This window comes from Phalacrocorax carbo, chromosome 5 (genome assembly GCF_963921805.1).
Source record: "Phalacrocorax carbo chromosome 5, bPhaCar2.1, whole genome shotgun sequence".
Taxonomy (NCBI): Eukaryota; Metazoa; Chordata; class Aves; order Suliformes; family Phalacrocoracidae; genus Phalacrocorax; species Phalacrocorax carbo.
Window position 1 is genome coordinate 67,279,185 of NC_087517.1, and position 20,872 is coordinate 67,300,056.

Consider the following 20,872-nt stretch of genomic DNA (forward strand, 5'->3'; position numbering starts at 1 on the left):
TGAAAACTCATTACGAAAGATATTTTTTTTCCTGCCACATAAAAATTATACTCCTTTTTCTTTCCTAGCTGCATACATGGATTTTCCAAATCCAGCTGAAAGCCGGTGGTTCAACACAGCAGGCCAGTATCACTGTGAATTATGTTCAGACCAATCCCCAAAAGGTATCCGAAACAGAGATATTGAATGCTAACAGCAGCCTAGCAGAAAAAAAAAATTCCCTCGTCAGTTGCTTTTTTAACATTCAGCTGTGTGGAGTGATATTGCCGTGTCAGGAGATCTTATCAGCAACATCAAATATTTTTCCAGTATGCTTTTAGACAAGGCTTTATCGAATTAATTAGCAACGTCTCTGAAGGAAAATTATCTGCATAATTCCATGCAGTTTGATGGATTTCTTCCCCTGTGTTTATGTAGAAGATAAAGATGGTGAATTTCTGAGTGAGTTGGTAGATACCTGGTGCTAAGAGAGAAAGTCACTCACCTACAACCTGGATTATTTCAGCTAACAAGACTCCATCAGTCACATCTTGCTGTAGATCCTTTATCAACCTCTTGTGACCAGATTTTGCCAGATAGTGATTGGCCCAATCCGTATAAATCTGTTAGGAGAAAGATAAACAAAAAGAAATTGTTAGTTATAACTATCAGCCTTAAAAATGAGAGTTCTTTGTTTCTCTCAGTATCTGAAAGGCTGATTTAAGATCGCTCCTTTTTTGCTCTTTGAAACAAGTCAACAACATGGAAATTGAAGGCATTTTCCAGCTCAAGTATTCAGCCATACTATAGTATGGCTTTTCCTATTCAGAAATCTGGCATCAAAGCTCGGAGAAGATGACAGTGAACTCCCGAACACGTTACGCCTTGAACAGATCATCAGGCAGTCAACTAAATGTTCTACGGCAGTAACAAGTGTGTAGAAGAGGTTTCAATTTCCACCCAAGTGGGTTTTTTTTGAATTTTCCCTTCGACATTCCTTCTCTATATCTGCTTTTGAGATATTTGGAAGATTCTTTTCCAAGAACCACTTCTGGTAGATATTAGCGATATAGTAATTCCATTTTGAGCAAACTCCTTTGTTATCTTACCCGATAGGCCTTTAAAGGTCTTAAAAATCTACCAATTCTGATAAATTCTACCTCACAGATTAAGTAGGCCTAATAAATTGATTTTAATCTCTCTCATGCAAACTTCTAACTATTGGTATTTATTCTAAAGCGTATTCTCTGAAAACTAAGCAAACAAAGCAGTTAAAATCTCTCTTCAATTTGCATTAAGCACTGCTCACCACATGCTAACACAACTTATCCAAGATCACCAGAAAACTTATAAAATCTTTTCATGCTAGGTTATGAAAAAGAAGGAAAAATACATGATTAGGAATTTCTGCATATGAATTAAATAACGTTTCTTGTTCTTTGTACAGGACAAAATTTAAGGGAAGACTTTTCAACGAGATCGAGTTATATTCCAAAGAAATAAAGTAAAAACAACAAAATGTCAGGATTTTATCTTTTAAATACCCAAACACGAAGGCTCATGAGTGTCTAGCATATTAGAAATACATTTATCCCACTTCAGTCTATCAGTATGCAGGTATAGATTCAACGTGCTTTCTAGAGCACGACCCATGCCAATCCTCCACAGTCCCTATAAACCCCCATGTACTGGGTTTTTTTGTTTGGTTGGTTTTTTTAATTTAAAGTGCTATGCAGGTGACAAATGCCTCACACAAGTGGGTGAATTGCTGACATGGAGGGAAACATCTGCACAGGAGTACTCAGTCCCCAGAAGCACAGAGAAAGCTCTCCCTGTGCATGGTCCAGGCTGCATTGCCCAGGAACTGCTGTTTTCCTTCACACCTACTGAGAATTAGAAAGAAAAGAGGACAAGGAGAAGGGCCCTAGCACTCAGGGCTGTGATCACTGGGCTAAGAGGATTCCTATCCTCAGCCTTAGGGAAGCAGATGTAAATGATGGCCACTAAAATCAGATTCTGTCTGCTGGCAAAACATTGTTGAAGCAAACCATGGGTTTAGAGCCATTCCCCCTCCACCACCCTGCTCCTGAGCTATGCAACCCCATCCCATATCACCCTGTATCAACATAGATCCTTCACATTACAGACTAATATCACTAGGCATAGCCATGGCTTCTAATTTCAGAAGCATCTTCAGCATCTCATTGAAAATGCAAGGCTTACGTCCTTCTCTTTCACGGGAGTCAAAAGCCAACTCCCAAGTCTAAGAGCCGAGTATTTGTCACATGGGACGGAGCAACCTGGAAATAATGTAAGGCTTGTAATTTCATGCTCCTTTTGTACTTCCCGATTCAATGTTAATATGATAAAATGAAGAACAGATATTTTGACTAGAGTTATTTTGTTTGTCAAGTCTTCACTTGTATCTTTTTAAAACCTGTAAAACACTACCGGTAGCAGCAATGAACAAATCACAATATCTGAAACATATGTCCCTATTTTCCATCATTTATCCTTTACTTCTATCTTCAGAGCAGCGAGATGTGCATTTCCTACACCAACATCATCATGGACTTGAACAGAAAAACACACTGGAACACCTCCATGAAAAAAACAGCTGAAAAACTTCTCATGAAATAAAGGCTGAGTACACACGAGTGATTTCCCCAGCTGACCCAAAAAAAGAAAAGGGGGAAAAAAAACCCACACTCCGCACAAACCAGCTGTTGTGTTCCTTAGCCCCTTGAACGGGAAGATATTTTTAAAGATCCAACGACTTCAAGGAGCTGGGACTGACTTCACCTATTTTTCTGCCACACGGTTCTGGCTTGCTTATCTACAAGTAAAGACATATCAGGAAACAGGCTGAAAACTACTTACTTCACAAGCGCAAGGGTCCACGCACACTCCTACACCGCTACTGTGGTTCGGCTGACAAGCAACTTACCAAACACAGTAACTAAGTTTCGTTTAATGGGAGGGCTGTGATGAATGTCCTAGTTTAATCACAGAAGAACTTTCAGCAAATAAAAGATTATACTTTGATGCATCAGTTCCAGCCTGGCTCATTTCCACGACGCAGATCATCATGCAATCAAACAAATGCTGGGATCAGCCTGAGAGTTGAGACAACACAGAACAGAGGCAGCGCAGACCCCTCCTGGCAAAGCCTGAAATTACAGCATCAGCAAGACCTTGAGAGCTAGTTAGGATTGATTTTTAAGTCAAATAACAGTGTGAGAGTGCATGGCTGGCACTGCAAAATTGCTATTTGGTAGCTGTTTCCTACTATACTAATTCCCACTGCATCTAAGAGCACTAAACCTTACATTCATACCCTGTAAATAAACAGAACTGCATGAAAGAAATTTATTGCTCCTGTAACAAATCCTCCTGGTAAAGGAAACAACTTGAAACACCCCCAAATACCAGCTGTCTGATTCACCGTCTCCAATAACACAAAGAAACTCCCTCTGTTGGGAAATTATTCTTTCAACTCCTACTTTGTGTGCTGAAGTCAATGTCTGTGATTGGTATCCGAATTGCACGTAGACCTTTTATGCTCATTATAAAATATTCAATTAAAAGCATCAATAATGCATACCAGTATGGGGAAAGTATCTGTTTCTAGGGTAGTTAAAGGTTGTGGAATATTATTTCATTCAAATAGTTGATCAGGAAAGCCCTTTGCAGGAAAATACTGATATAATAAATCTGCGCTTCTCTTTCAACAACTTTATTACACCACATTGCTTTGCAACATGCATAACGTGCAAATGTTTTTCTTTTAAACTGACTGGGCTATATATTTACAAGCTCTGAAGCATTCTTATGGCTGCAATATTACCCAAGCATATCACAGTAGCTCTTTATGGTCACTGCTCATTTTTATGGCATATATTAAGCTAATTATGGAAACTTTCCAGGATGTTTTCAAAACCTGTTTGTTGCAAGTCTTTGTAATGTACTACGCAAATATGATTCCTAATGTTTCTTTTCCTTTTCCATACAAACAAGTGAAAAAAATATAAGTGTACAATGGTTGCTATTTCTAGACACATGAAAAATGTTTCAAAGCACAGAGTGTTTTCAAATGTTCAAAAACAGGCAATTAATTGGGAAAACAATAATAAAAGAACAAGGAAAACACTGCTGAGAAACTTTCCATTCATATATGCCTATCTCTGCACATGAATTTTGAGTGTCCCTCAGGTATTTTCAGCAAGTAGGTTACAAAGTCACATGTTTGAATATTCACATGAAAATAAGCCGAACAGTCACCTAATTAAAAAATACACAGTCTTGCTATATGAAATATTTGACCCACTACAACCAAACAGATACTGCCTTATTACATTTCCCAGTATGGGCTTTTTAAACTTCTCACAGTCACATAGTGTGAAAATCATGGGAGGCAGCGTCACTATTTTAGTTACCAAAATCAAGCGAACAACATGATTTGGGCATTATCACCATAAGCAGGTCTTTGTGCCTGAGACCAGCCAGTTTAATGTTTAACTCAGGTCCAAGTTCTGGCTTTTGTTAAAGGTGGACTCAGCTGTTTGGTAGCTTTTTTTCCCCCCTCTGTAGTGTGTGATCTTAGGAATCCAATTATCTGGGAACAAATTGAAAAGAAATGTGAAAGATTTTTTCTTCTCTTCCCCCCCCCGCCCCCCCCCCCCCCCCCCCCCCAATCTACCAATCCATCAGGTTTGAATTAAGAGTGTTAGAGGTAAAGACTGATTCCACCAGGTTTGAATTAAGGGCATTACAGGTAAATATTGATTTTGGAAATATTCAGTACACTCTGAGTCATAGCTAAAACACTATTACACAAAGTAGCATGGTTTTGAGCAAAAACCCCAAAATTCTAAGGCTTTTGAAAGTTGTCGGTAAAGAAAAAGGCCTGAAGATCACTAAGTCTTCAGTCAGCAAGAACCCTGCGTTTTGGAATTTAGTGGGGTTTCTCCCTCCTCCCCTTTCCTTAGCATTATGCCAGCTTGTTTAAAGCACGTTTCAGATGAGAGAGAGAGAGGTCTGAAGGGCAGAGAAATCTTTCTTCCCAGCTGGGAGACTTCTGCACTTCCTTGTCACTTAGAGTCTCGAGTGACAATTCTGAGAGACCACATCTATCACACCCAGAGCACACCCCAGACCACCTGCACCATATTTGAATACTGAATCAGCAGAAAAGGTGCCTTTCACAGAACAGGTCATTTCTTCGAGACCACACAGCCTCCACTAAGCACTTGGGGAGGGCTGGGGAACACATCGACCAGTTAAAAGCAAAAACCCTGAAGCTTCTGTCCATTTAGAAGTAATTCATACAGCCTTTTTAGCCTTGGAAAAAATCAACCAGAAAGCCAAATAAACTAGAGCTTACCTAGCTGGCCATAACAGTCTGAAGTTGGCATCTCAGAACACAGACACCATTTTGGAGGCAATAGGCTGATACCTGGGTGCTCAGAGATGCCCATAAAGATGGGAGGGTTCTTCATCTGCTGGCAGATTAGGGCCAAGCACAGCATCTGTAGAACTATATTCCTCTGTTCCCATAGTCAGCCAAACCCAGGAAAGAGAGCGTGAATAAAGCCACGAGAGCAATGAATCCAGGAAGACCTTTTAGAGATCATAAAGGAGACCCACTACATCCATGGAGCTGCAATTAGACTAAGATGCCAGGTATTATCATGTACTCCAGGGTCTCCTTTAAATGGAATTCACACCCAAGTGGGAACACAAGAACTACCCAATGTTTTCTGCCTCCCCCTTGGTATTCTGAAATACTCTCATTATTTAAAGGAAAGGGTTCACACAAAACTACTTATAACTAATTTCCCTCTTCTACCTAAGTAAGTAGAAAATATGCCTGAACCTCGTTCCTTACTACTCATTTCCACTAAAACAAAAACACCCTACTTATAATAACTGCCCAAGTACATCCTCTAACTTTTCTTTCCCTCCCTCACCATGTCAGTTCCTAACTAATCACTCTCATTGTTTTCTTCCATAATTATCGTGAATCAGGTTCTTGTGAACTTGCTAACAGCTGAAGAGCATCTTTCTGACATCATGTAGCATAATCAGAACAGAGCAAGGCTTTTTTCATGATTGAATAGCAGGGTTAGTCACACGGATGAACACCAGAACACCCATTACAATGCAATGCCTATGTTGCTGCTGATCAAACCACACTGCCCACTGAAGTTCACAGGGGAATGAAAACCCCCGAAACCTAAAAATAGACAAAATATGTTGAGATGATCCTAATGGGAATGCCTGCAGTTGTTACAATGCTATGGGGGGGAGGAGAGCCCGTCAGATACTCATCACTGCCCAGTGGAATGGGGTTTACACATGGAGAGTCATGAAATCACAATTTTTGACTGCTAACATTAATTGCAGTCTCATGCTGATCCACGCTACGCTCCAACACAGTGATCTTATTAATAGATATCACAGTGCGAAGCCCAGAGGTAAATAGCTAAAGCCAAAGGTTTAGCTGAAAAACTCATCCCTCGGAAGCATCTCTGCCTCCAAGGGAGCACACTAAGGCTAACAGCTTTTTTGAAAGCACATAGATATTATGGCTCTGCCAATAATGTGGCTGATATTTTGCTGAGTTACTGGCAAAAGGACAACTAAGCAGCACACAATAAAGAAAAAAATAAATTATAAAGTTTAACAGCATTTGTCACAGACCTCTTTTTCAGAGGTTTCTTACAATTTGTGGCCTTACTTGCCCCCAGGTGATTCTTAAATCCTGTAGGAAGTCTGTATCTGTACAGATGTACCACGACACAAATCCCACTTAAAGGGCAGTACTGGCTCTTCTAGAATGAGTATCCAAAAGATTATTTGAGGGTTTCTCCCAATGTAACTTCTTGCAAAAGAAAAAACAATGCTGAAAAAGCAGGGCACAGAACAGATAACGCGTGCCCACGCTTCTCCATGTTAAATAAAAGGTATTAGTGGGCTTTGAGGAAGGAGTTCTGCCCGCTCCTTTTCTGTAAGAATACAGATAAAGGTATCACAGAATCCCAGAATCCCAGGCTGGAAGGGAAATCAGGGACCATCTAGTCCAACCTCTCTAGGAAGAGCACGGTCTGGACAAGATGGCCCAGCACCCTGTCCAGACAACTCTTTAAGGTGCCCAACATGGCTGAGGTATGTAGAGAGTAGGATGCAGCGTAAAACACCGTCATTGGGGATGCCCACGAGCCCCCAGTGACCCCCAGCTCAGAGGGAGGGGTGGACACACGGGGTAGGCAGTGAATGGTTAAACCGGCGTGAACGTTTCAGCCTTAGTTTACGTTTGTCTCCTCTCTGCTCAGAGATACTGGGAGCGCCCTGAAAGTGAGGATGGGAGTCCAGGGACTTGTTTACTCCATCCTGCCAGCATCTTGGCACCGGTACCAGCAAAAAGGGAGGAAACCACCAAAAACTCCAAGTCTGAGGTGGCGACGGGCTGGATTGCAGGTGGATTCCTTCTGATAGGCAGGTGAGATGGTAGAATGACCTTCCTGAAGCAAATGCATACATTTGTAATCCCCTAAAAATAGTTGTCATGATAATTAGCTACTAATTAGCATCGAATATGATGCCAATAAAATACCATCAATTATCTCAAAGTGCAGGAACTTTCCAGTTATCATCAACTATTGGGAATGCAGCTGTAACCCGCCGAGGGTTTGGTTCCCACTTCTCTGGGGAAACTATGCTTTTTATTATTTATTAACTGCAACGAAACAAAAATTATTTGTTCTACTCACATGTGCAAGTGTTTGTTGGAACAGCTTTAAATTATTAGTCAGTTGGTGGGAGGTATTCCACTGAATTACGTTTTACTGGGCACTTACATACATTAACTACCCTTCGCAAGTTAAACAGAGAAATGGGTAATTTAAACAAACACCACCGGGACTATTTATTTCTTTCTCTTTAAAGCCTTATTCCCGACTGGGGAGAGCTATTCTCATGCATATGACTACTTTTCAAAAGCAATGGGCTGACTCACAGCACATGCAGCCAGGCATGTGTGTAAGATTTAGCATGCTTGCGAGCCTTTCCAGCAATAGAGCCTCAGACAGTCCCCACTTCAGGGCAGGCACTGCTGCCTCTGAGTTTGTGGAAAGCAAGCCTTTGCTGGACGCTAAACAAGTAATACACTTTAAATTGCCCAGCCAGCACCTTTCTTACTCTTATCCCACCAAATATTTTACTACATTTAATATAAAAGAGGAGAAAAGAGATATTTTTTTTTTCCCCCCAATTGCCCGTTACTGACAGGCACTGCCTGTACAGAGGGGTAAAGATTTCATACGAAAGCAACATTTTCTTATGCACCAGCTAGAAGGTGAAGCGAGGCCAGAATTGTGCCGGTATCCGGCAAGCCCCGCTCTCAATGCTCCCATTATACACGTTTGCCATACACAAATCCCCTTCAAGCTGGAACCACACACTAAGCCAAGCAGGTGGCCGCTCTCTTATTCCCCCTTGCAAAACATTTAAAGTCCTGAATAGAAATGAGATTACATTCATGCCTGCATCAATTTCCTTGAATATCCAAAAGTGAAATAGAGTTTTCTGAGCTGATCACCAAAACCCAAGTCACATCTGGCCACGGCGAATCAACCGATTTGATCTCACGGCAACAAAATATAATTGATCTCAGAGAACAAGAGAAGCAAATGTACTATTTTTTTTTTTCAGCATTTTCTAAAAAGTTACCTAAAGCGCACAGCAAATTATTTTCAAATATCACAGTTCTCATACATGAAATAAACCCATTTACATCTACTATCACACATGAATAGCAACGGAAAAGGGCTTATCTGACAAGATGATACATTTCTACTCCGGAGAGAAACCACAGAAAATCTTAAGAAGCTGCAAGCTGCAGAAAAATGGGGAAAACAACAGCAAAAAAACCAAAAATCACTTCTGAGGCTGAAGTTAGTTACTGTTCAACAGCACTGCTGCCATTATCAAGGAGCCAAGAGCCGCTTACTGTTTTATAATGGTCACAGGAAAATTTACTTCTCCCACGAGCAGGGACCTGAAAGGTCATACTACTTATTGGCATATTTAACGTGAACATATACTGCTCGACTCCAGCTTGCTCTTCCTTCTCAAGGCATCCACAGTTAAATGGTGATATATACACTGGCATGTGAAGCTTGGACAGTTAATTTTAGCTGAAGTCACGCATGCACGGTGCTCAGATTTCTTACACTGTCACATTTTACAACTCCCACCCCCTCCTGCAGCTCTCGCTTACACACACACTGCTCCCTTACTACTGTCTCCAACATCAAGTTTCAATATTTAACATCAATTTCGTACAGGATCAGTATTTTTATACAAGCTTTTAAATAACTAAGCTATTCACAGCAAGCAAAGTTTGGCAGGTCTTTTGTGTTAGACACTGTAGGCATTAAAAGACAATTACTTTAAAAATTGTGATTTTTTTTTTTCTTGTTGTTTTGGGTTTTGGGTTTTTTTTTACACAATCAGAAGACTTTCTACCTACCGTAGAGGCAACACCCTTCACCAGAGTGCTCCCAATATCTGTGGAAATTCATGCTCTGAACAAAAACCCAAAATTTTGCATGCTGCCCCCATACTTCCAACAGGCCAAACAAAAATCCAGATCTATCCTTTTTCAAAATTTAGAACATTCACAATATTGATCAAATGTCTGAAGGGTGTCTCTATCACAAACGCAAGCTAAGAAGCGTAAGGCTGAATTAGACCTCAAGCGGACACCTGCACAACCTGCCTATCCTCCCGAGCAAGGCCTGGTACAGACAGCAAGGGCTGCCTGTCCTCCGGCATGACCCCACCACATACAAGTCACCCCAAATCCCTCAGTCTGACCAGGTCACTGGCACTCCTTAAAAGTACAGAGCATTGGCCCTTGTAAGCTGCTTTGCTTCCATTTTTTATATTAAAAAAATAATGTTGCCAATGTTGAGAAGATGAGAAGCGATGACTGCTTCACCTCCCCCCTTGCCAAGCTGAAGGATTGATGCCTGACATTTTAATGGCTTATTTTTCAAAAGGCACACTTCTGCCAGAAAAAAAAAAAAAAAAAAAAATCTATACGGGCCTTTTAACTGCTCCATGAAAAGTAAATAACTCGGTAGCCACACAGTCTCCACATCAGCTCTCCCCTCCAGCAAAGCCCACTCACCGCCCGCCGAGGTGTGTGTTTGTTTTGGGGAGGTGGGGCACCAAGAGGGCTTTGATCAAGTTTGAAGAGAACATAACGTATCCTGACAATCAAAGCCACGAAGTAGCTGCTGTACCTACATAGTACTAGGTGCCGTGCCTCTGATGTGCCCAGGGACACCCGATGGCACTACGAGTGACAGCTCTGCTAATGCAAAGGCAGGTACCGGATTGAGTGTGAGAAGGGGGAGGTTTGCACATGTTCCCCCCCATCCCCTGCAAAACCCTGACAGCTGAGGAAAGAAGAGAAATCTACCTTCAGGCTGCTACAGTCTTAAATACAGCTTTCTGCACTACGCATCCAATGCTACAATACCCAACCCGGTCAGCTACCAAAATCCAATGTAACTTTGGCACGTTTGGCCTGTGACACCAAATAATTCATCTGGATTTTCTATTAAGAGAGACTCTTTCTCTTTGGGAAAGGTGTAACAGCCTGTTCCAAACTGCTGCTACCATTTCATTGGCATTTTTCACCTGGGGGTCACAAATCTGTATGGCTTCAGTACCATCTCCTCTGGGCCGACAGCCACGGCCACAGGCGGGATCAAAAGAGAAACTATCACTGCTGCACTGGACTCCGAGAAAGAAAGGGTAAGGAAAATACTCCAAGAGATAATAACAATCTGAAAAGGGCTGGAAATGAAACCCGACTTGCCATGTAGCATCTTAAGTGCAAACTCTCTATTCCTTTTTTTCTTGATTGCTCAGAAGATTAATTCACCAAAACAACGTTCACAGTTGTGAAGCAACTCCAAAAGAAAGTAAAACTGGTCTCAAAGGCACGAGACTCTGAACCATTTCAACTCCTAGTGATGTGTGAAGATGAAAGTTTTCAGATCCAAATAGCGAGGCCAGAAACATTACAAAGGCTTTTCCTAATTTTTAACAAAAGCAATTTGTTGTGGGGATTAGGGAATCACAGAAATTGGCCTTCGTCTCGCCCGAGAGACCAAATCCTAGCCCTCTTCTAGCCAAGAAGGACAAGGCAGCGTTCCCTTTTGGGTCTGCTTAGTGCTTGATGGAAAAAATTGAGTCTTCAAAACAGGGGCTGGGTAGGTTCAGTCCATACCAATGCTCTGAAGTCACCAGCAAACTATCCTCCGCTCCCATGAACAAGATGTCTAATGCCACTCGAAAAACAATGAATCATCCGCGCTGCCTTTCTCACTCTGTAAAATGTAATTTAGTTCAGGGTCGAAGATTTTTCACAAGGGGCAATGCTTCTGAAATTGCCAAGAGTTGACAAGAGGCAGTGCTCTCTAAAACTTCGAAGGACATACAGCAATATGTAACAAAGCCATGGATGAAAAAAATCAGTGCAACCGAGTTATGAAGGCCAACAATCTATTCATCGCTCTACCTGCCACGCACGATGAATGCAAAATCTGGAGACGGAAGGAACAAAAGGAGGAGAAAACAAGACCCAAACTTGAGGATGTGTTTAACTACACACTCGCTTCAAGCATGTACTCAAGTCTCAATTACTTAGAGAATTACATATTAATTCCATTATTTCTAAAGAGTAAGAATAAGAAGGGGCCAATTATCCTTCTAAAAAGTTTTTTGTACATTTTACCCATGCTTCTATTTCTAACGCTCTTCTAATGCTCCTCCTGCTCTTGGGCACTGTCAGAAGTGGGACAGTTGGCTAGACAAATCTTAGGTGTGACCTACTTTCAAAAGACCTATTTTTATTTTAAGCTGCATTTTTAAGATAGTGAAAAATACCTTCTGACAGCTGAGCATTAATTTGCGTGGCAAAGACTCGATCCCAAAGACGCACAAAAAGGCTAAGAATCTCGGAAGGGTTCAGCAACCCAATTAGAGCCAGATTACCACAAGAGCTCATCTTCCACGCAGCCATCAAAATAAACAGACAAATTTTCAGACGCTTTTTAAAAACCTGAAAAAGCACTAGATTTCCAGCATTTTACAATCGGATCTTCACTTTTTGATGAGTAAGAGGGGAAAAAGGAATATACGTGTGTATCTTTGCATTGACGGGTGGGGACACACAGTCCACGCAGGTGTCTGGCACGAAACGTTTTGCTAATGAAATCTTGAGACGAAATTTTTTGCATTTGAAAATCCTAATAACCATTTATCCATAGGTAGCAGCATTTCTGGTTTTGTTATGTCATTTACTGTATTGCTACACATCCTAGAAATGAGGCTACAGCAAAAAGCTTTCTGCATACCCAGGGATCACCAGGGTTTTGCCATATTTTACAGAAAAGAATAAGGTGGTCTTCATAAATTGTTCCTGCTAAGCAGTTTCCAAATCATCCAAGTCGGGGGTTTTTTTTTCCCCAAAAAACCAAAACAAACAAATAAACAAGTGCTGAATTAATTTCCACAAACACAATGAACCTAATGTAATCATCTTGCAGTTGGCCATCTGTTTCACAGATATGAATCTAACTGGATCTTCTACTGCCTGATAACTTTCTAAATTAAATTGCCTCTGCTGACCCTGCTTTCAGCTTAGTTCCTCCCGCTTCCATTTTAAGGGTTTGGAGTGTTTTCTATATAATGATCTATGTGCCAATTACATAGTTACAAGACAATTGGGAAGGGTTAATGCTGCACATTTGGCACCAGATCAAAGTCAAACGTGCAGAGAAGGGCAACGTCCCCGCCTATGACGCAGACTAAGGGAATACAGGAAAAAGAAGTATTAAAGTACAGAGGCTATCCTGAAAACTCTGTAGTTTCCTTTCTCCACTATAGTCTGTGTCACAAAACCAGAGACCTTTTAAGTCAAATGTATTTGTATATTTATGAAGAATTTAAGAAATACCCCTCCCCATGGGAGGCAGCTAGCCTCTGTAAGTAATTAGAGTTTACGGCTATATAAAAGGATGAGTATTTTTATCCCCAAAGGCCATTTACAGACATGCTGGCCAAGACCCCAGTTACCAATGCACTGTCTTTGGGATGAAGAATGATCCTCTGCACGATATAGGAGGAAAATTCTGCTTCTTCATTCCCTGCTGACCGTATGCATTTACTGGGGAAAAAGGGAGGGGGGAGGCATACGTGCATCAGGCAGCACAGCCAGCGTGGGCGCTGCTGGAGGCAAGATGCGAGACCCAGCAGACCATCGGCGTGATCGGCGATGGCAAAACCTATGCTCCTAATTAGAGTGGTTCACTAAAGTGACACCAGCCTATGCTTTTATTGATTTGGTGATTAAAAATCAGTGCTGTAGGGTTTTACTAAAATTTCTGATACTGAACCTCCGACATAGCCTTCTACAAAAAGAAAAAAAAAAATCCAGTAAAGTGAAACGTATAGCAGGCTAATGATTAATAATTTAATCCAATATTTTATGGCTGATCAAGAAATGAAAGTACAGGCACAATTCCCACAGGCATAGGGGGTTCAGGCATCTCCTCCCGAGAGCTTCCTTCCATAGCCAGCAGCCACTTAAAGGCCTTCTGCACCTTCCTGAAAATTATCATTCAAGCAAAGGATATAATTTTTGCACTGCTTCTGAAGCTTTATTCAGCAATATATATAGACCAGTCCTTTAATCGTACTGTCATGAGGCAGATCAATTGTAGATTTCATCTATTTTCAGCTCAAAGGGTTTTAACATGAAGATGTTTAATGGGAATTGCTAAGTCTTGAACAGCATGACCTACCAGGCTAAGACTTTATTGATTTAGTCCCTTATGATCTCTGTTGATACATACCTTTTTATAATGTGGACAGTTGAAATATTTCTGTTATTATTAATACTCTTTTAACAATTATATGGCTGCAAGGAGCTTGATCAGAAGACCAGCAAGCTCGGGAAGATTCAGGAATCACATCGCAATGTCAGCAGACCATGCTCGCAGGGGCCTCCGTCACTCCGATTCCTGTGTCATTTTATGCACACCCACATAATCCCTTTCTCAGTTTGAGATCCTGCATTTAGGTTCCCTCCTTAAATCCTGCTTCTGCCTGAACACCTACACCTCGGGAAGTGTTACTCCAGCAAACTTATGTTCCTAAAATTAGCTGACAGGTTTAACGAGAAGAAGAATAATATGGAATTTACAGGGAATAAACCCCTGTAACTAATCCGCTGTGGTCATTTTTCTGGGGTCCACAGATATTAAACATTTGATTTTTTTTTTTCATTTTAAAACCTTTATGAAGTCTTCGTTTTCCTTCAGACAAAAATATTTACTTTGATCCATGCTATAGATGTGGGCAAATGTTCACACAGGATGTAGGTGAAAACTGAGTATGGTTTACAGTAACATCAGATAAGAATATTGGCTTCGCTGTAGATAAAATCAGAGCAATTTACGGGTAATCATTTGGGAGGACAGAGTGTACTGGCATAGAAACAAGGCTTATGGACATTGGCAAAATCAGTTATTCTTTTTTGCCTGGAGCAAGGGTTGGAGGAATGTAGAACAAAGAGCGTGCTGCTAGTTTAAAAAAAAAAAGGAGGGTGTGCGTATATATGTATATCCTAAAACCTTAACTCAGAAATTAACCACAGAGATATCAATACTGGGGGGAAGCTATCAAGACTGGTTGTCTATTTTCCTGCTCAAACTTGACTCATAGCATTACTTTCTCCAATTCTTTGTCAACTACAGTTCAATCAGCATAATCATAACGCTTTAAAAATAGGTAAGAAAAAAGAGAAAAGAAAGAGTAGCAATTGCTGTTGTAGCACAATGTTGGGATTTTAGGTTACAGGCCATTTTTTGCAAAAGTCATGCCAAGAGCCCTGTCTAAAACTGGGAATTGTAGCAAATAAATTAAACCATAGTGGGATGGTAGAGTTGTGAATGAAATCTAAACTTTCTATTAAATCAACCTAAAAGAAAAGGGCAGCTCATTGTTTTTTTGTTTTGTTTAAAAAAACAGTGGCGATTCCACCGCAGAACTCCCTAGCGCTATCACTTCTGCACAGTCATTTTTAAACACCTTTGGCAACACTTTTGTTCCAAGTGTTTTTTTTGTGTGCAATCTCTTAATCCCTAGGATGCTATGGATTATCCATTTTTATCTCTACAAATAACCTCCCAGATATCTCTAGCAGGGTTTCTCCTGAGCCATCACTGTTCTTGAAGAGCGAGACTGCTTGGCATTAGACTTTCACTCTTGATTGTATTGACCACTATAACACGTACGGCAGCCTCACCAAGACGACAAACACATTTCAAAGAATATAACCTGGTGACACGCAGTGACAACCAGAAAGATAACTTTGGGCAATTGATAATTAGTGTGTGGTTACGGGCCAGACCTGTTGCAACTCAGACATGGGCATCATTCTAAGGACCTCATAGAGGTGAGTGACACTTACAGGCATGCATTAAAGGAGCACATGCTTGTCCCTATCAGGGCCATTCTGACACAAAGACCAATAAAGAAAAGAAATGCCACTGAACTATATAAGAGCTGACAAAGGCAGCAGCTGCTCTGCTCCACAGGGCAAGTTTATATTTAGAGTAGGAGTTGGGAAAAATGGATCCTTACAGAAATTGGTTTCAGTTCACCCACTCTGGCCCCAACACTATCTAGGAGACCTCAAAGATTCTAGAAGAAACCCTTAAGTAAATCAGAGCACAGTCTCATTTTTAAAATGTAAGAAGCATCTAAATCCAACAGCACTCTTAATGACTTCTTATATATAATGCCCTGCAAAATAGATTGGCCAAACTTCAGATTTCATTAAATAACTCAAAACACATCAACACTTTATCAGCTTTAGCAGTAATTCCATTCAAGATATAAAGCAGCAAATCAATACAGGTTTTACGTTAAGTGCTCTCAAAATTTCATGAGACCACCAACCTTTCAGGTTAGTGCCGTAACACCAGGAGCAGCTGAAGGGCACCTTCATGCTCACTAGATGTTCCAGTACTCTGGTGAAACTGTCTTCTACAGGTTGACTAGGAAAACTAGCCTCCACCATTCAGATTGAAAAGGTACACTAAACAGCTCATTTGCAGTGATGATGACCAGGCTTTACTCCCTAAAGGACTATTTTTCTGCACTTAAATACGTTCATGCTGAAGTCCATAGCCAAATTCAGAGCAGGCACGCAGATGTAGTTCTGAAGAGCATGCCGCAACAGCAGAAGCTAATATTTCCCAACATATGCTGTAAAGAATACTGATAAGCTGGTACAACAGTGCCTACAAAAGAAACAGATCTCTTTACTACAGTGATACGGGCTCTGTCCAAAAGTTCCTAGAGGTTTTGAAGGATGGATACATGTTTTGGCATGTGGCGTTAAGTCCTCAAACTTCATTTCATTAGTGCATAAGGCAAAAATTTACTATTACTACAACACAGTTGACCTAAGAAACAATTATTGAATATAAACTATCTTAAGCAGTAACCGGTAAGATTAAAGTAACTGGGATTACTTTAAAAATCAAGCAATGCTGCGACTGTAGCCAGAAAATGAAAAAACCCAAGACTTTATGTGCTATAAAACATGGCATGGAATGATTACCCTAAATCAGACTTAACCCATCTCCATTAACTCATTAGCTAGTAAAGCCAGACCACAGCCTGAAGGAGAAGTTGTTAGTAGTTGCCTGCTGTATAAGAGACAAGGTCTGTGCAGTTATATATGCTCACATTTCTCCAGTGTTTTGCAAACCAACACTGCAGAAAATGAGCTTTTATCAATACAATTCTGCATGAAGCATTTAGGTATGATATAACTGCATTTAGCACATCTGTTTCTGTATTTCTACATTATCACTTTTTCCTTTTTTAGTAGAACTAGTAGTAAATAGTACATTAAGGTAATTTGACAATCTACACGAGTTAGTCTTTGTAGTGTCTTTAACACATCTCGTCAGTATCATCCTTTACACTTTATAAACTATCATGTGACAACGCTTGGGTAAGGGATAAGGATAAGGGAGGGCTTCACAACTGCTTCGGGGACACCTGCTTCATGCTGCCGACATTTTATTTTTCCAACTCTTTGCAGATGCTTGTCTCAAAAAGCAAATAACCCAAAGATCAGATGAGCAGACTGGTATTTCCATGGGTGCAGCTAAGACTGATAGAACTCATAAAAGTATTTACTGGCCCTGGGACCAGCCTCCACCCCACAGAAGGATTAAACACAATTAGCACCAGTTGTGTTTAACCAGTAAAGCAGATGTCTAACAAACTAATAAACCTATAACTTTTACACGGGATTAAAAAGGACCCTCTCCTTTCCAATATTTAGCAAATGATCCATTGGTCCCCAAAGTGTGTTGCATGTTGCTTTATGCTGTCTCGAGACTCCCTTATTCTCTAATCAGTCAATTCATAAGCAATCCCTTGTTAGCAAAAAGAAAAAAAACCACACAACAAAAAAGCTTGTTGAGCAAATGTCAGGGAACATTAAATTAACCAGTTGAAGATCAGCAATGAACAGCTGACACCAAATTGAACCCAACACATGGCCCCATGCACATTATTGTTAAACACATGTGGCCAATCCTCCAATCGCTTTACCTTCAAAATTACATTAAAGGATCTTTATTTTATAAAACAAAAAAATTTGCTTGAGAATGGACAGTAAACCTAATCTTAAGTACCATCATAAAAAATAAGCTATTGCTTTTATGTAGTTTGGATTCAAGGTACTGTTTTACCTCTGACTACAAACTGTATTTATTAAGTATTTTCTCTTTAGCTCAAAGTGACCCTGAATATAGTTCTATATAATTCTATTTGTGTACAAAATGTATAATTTTACAGGAAGGCCTCCCAAGCACCCACTCAAGTCTGTATTAAATTTCCTGGCTGCTTTGTAGGGTCAGGTTGTTTCCCTCGATGAGGAAATAAGTTACGTGTACAGTGGTACAGTGTTGTCCCCCCATTAATTCCAGTCTTCAAAATAGGTTATTTGTACACACATCTAAGGAACAACAGTTGAAGGTACCATCTTAGTCAGACCTTCTAATGCTGAAGCAGCCATCATTCCTCACCTGAAGAGCTACAGCTCAAAAGCACTAAATGGCCGAGAGCCACAACACACGCATCACATACCTTGAAGAGCCCAAGGGAGGATGTGATCTCAGGTGCGAGATAAAGCAACTCTCCTCAGGTCCCACAACTCTCATGTGAAAATTAGCTGGGCTTAGAAGTATGGGTGGGTCCCAAAGTGACCTAATGACGTCAGGCTTAAAAGTATCTTTAAGCTTGCTTCTCCCAAAACAAAGATTTCAGATTGTCCCACCAACACCCATGTCAACATGCACCTCCCCCAGGAGCTCACGCATTCCTCAGCCTTGCCATGGATCTCAGTGGAAACAGGATTGGGCCCAGCAACAGATGACTCCGGAGAAGAAGAATCGAAGACGATGCAATATAGATGCATTAAAAAAAGCAAGAAGCCTGATGGCTTTCTCTCCTGGAAGCAAAGGCTACTCAGTGCTGTAGCTGTTAATCAGTTAACAACAGGTTATCTGGGGACAAAGAGATATAGTCGCATGCTGATGTGGGGGCAGGGTACCTAATTACATACAGTCATTCTCTCTCAACAAAGGAAAAAGCCAACCAGGCAATATTTTCAATATTTTAAACGTAGCTTGTTGAAATGACAGGAAAAGAACCACATCTGCATGAGACTAATGTGCCCGGAGTGGCAGGTGTATTTCCACTTCTTATTCCTTGAAAATAAAGTTTTCAGCCCTGAGTAAATCTCTTTACTTCTCTATACACCTGTCACTGCCCCCGTCGCCTTGTCTGTCTTATTTAGATAATACTTCTTAGACATATTTATACTACATGCCTGCAGGACAAGAGCTGCCACTTTACATTTCAGTAGCACCTCGTACAACATGGCTGTGATCTTAGTAAATTAATCCGGCAATCTCAAGATTTAAATTATGTTCTTCAAAAGGCCAAAAAATTTGCCTCCTAAATCCACTCTTAGTTATGAAAATAAAGTGTTTTTACAGAAGGCAAGAACAGACTCATTCCCAAGACATCACACCCTTAGAAATCTTGGTATCCTGTATTGTGGATCCTCTCCTCGTGTAAATTTTCCGCAAGAATGGCTTAAACAAAAAAATCAAACAACAAATATTTCTACCTTCTAAATTCTAAAACACTTAGAGCTCAGGAGAACGAGGTAGCACCTGCGGAGTTTTGGAAACCTCTGCCAAAACCCAGCCAGAATTCAGATAATTCTTTGAAAATGCTGATCTTTTCATATGCCCTGTATTGAATCCAGTGGTAGTCTGAGCCCAGATTATTTATTATTGTTTTGGTCCTTAAAAAAAAAACTTCTAAAGGTTTTTTTTTAAAACAAAAAAAAAGGAAACAGCCATTAAAAAGAGTTTGGCAAATCTCTGAATGGCTGCCATGGGAAGCACAGAGCAGAAAACCAACGTGCTTTATAACACCCAGCTATTTCACAGGTGACTGTCGAGCACGTTACAATGTAGGCATGATGGTATAAGATGCTCGAACCACGATACGCACCCAGCTAATTGAAATGGATACTCAGGAGCGCTCTTGAAGTTCTCTAGTACTTCCTTTAAAATGATACTGACAAAATAAGATACACAACTACTTCTTTCTTCAGAAGCCTCTTTGAAGTACAATGCCCTTCCGCCCCAAAATCATCCTCCCTCCTTCACTTTCACAGTAATTACCCTGGAGAAATAGTTAACAAAGTTATGTAGGGTCATTTTCCTTGGAGTACCAGATTAGGATCATTATTTTAAAAATCTAGTAACTGCCCAGATAATCTATAAGGAATTTATGTTCGTCAAATAAAGCTGTGCACGTTTCAAAATTAAAAAGCAGATCCATTATGACAATAAATATGCTTATCAAAAGGGAATGGTGAATATTTGAAGTAAGACAGAAACATCTGAGCAGTCACAGCCTCACCATCATGACCCTAATCATGAACTACCTGCTAATAAAAAATGCACATATTGGTTGGCAGAAAGACTGAATGCTTACTCACATGTAAATATTTTATGAAAATTAAGACATATTAAAGGCCTTGTACAATGCCCTGGTAAGGCTTCACCTGAAAAATCTTGTACAGTTCTTGCCACCTACATTCATGGAGGTTTTCAGGCTAGAAACGGCACACAAAAGGACTTGGGAAATTAAGAAACTGTCTTGCAAAAGAATAAGAATTGGGTTCAAGTTGTTCTTTGCCTAGGAACACTGGGGAAGAGGATCAGAACCACAGACAGACATGCTGGCACCTCCCCTCAAAAGGATATGAACAGGCTACGCGTATGTCAAAGCAGATGAGGCTGAAGGAAACTTTTGGGGCAGCCTGCCACAAAGAGTAACAGAATGCAAGCCAATTAGTTTTAAGATTTTTTTTTTATCCATGAACACGGTGATGTCAATACGTTAATCAGTACATTGTAACAGTAAAGTCTGACATTGATAAACAAAAAAAATCCCTCTATCTCACAAGCTATTAAATAGTCACCATCTGCATCTATCCCTCCGTGCTCTACAATAGAGTTAGCACAAAACCCCATGCCATGGGGAGTAAAAGAAATAATAAGGTTTTTAGAACAGCGTATATAATTTTTAATCTTCCCTCAGCGTCCTGTGAGGGACAGAAGTTAACTAAAATCAAGTTGCACTCCCAAAAGGCATCCTGTACCAGAACAGGAATGTTTTTTCAAAGACAGCCTACCTCAAA

General features: G+C 40.5%; 1 protein-coding gene across 3 annotated transcripts in view; it reads right to left on the bottom strand.

The window, feature by feature from the left end:
* Nucleotides 1-20,872, bottom strand: part of NAV2 (neuron navigator 2) — a 236,413-nt gene that overhangs the window by 168,690 nt on the left and 46,851 nt on the right. For all 3 annotated transcript variants that reach the window (XM_064452868.1, XM_064452864.1, XM_064452865.1), the window contains exon 2: nt 485-602. In XM_064452868.1, coding sequence (XP_064308938.1) covers nt 485-602 — 118 coding nt within the window. The remainder of the gene's footprint in view (nt 1-484; nt 603-20,872) is intronic.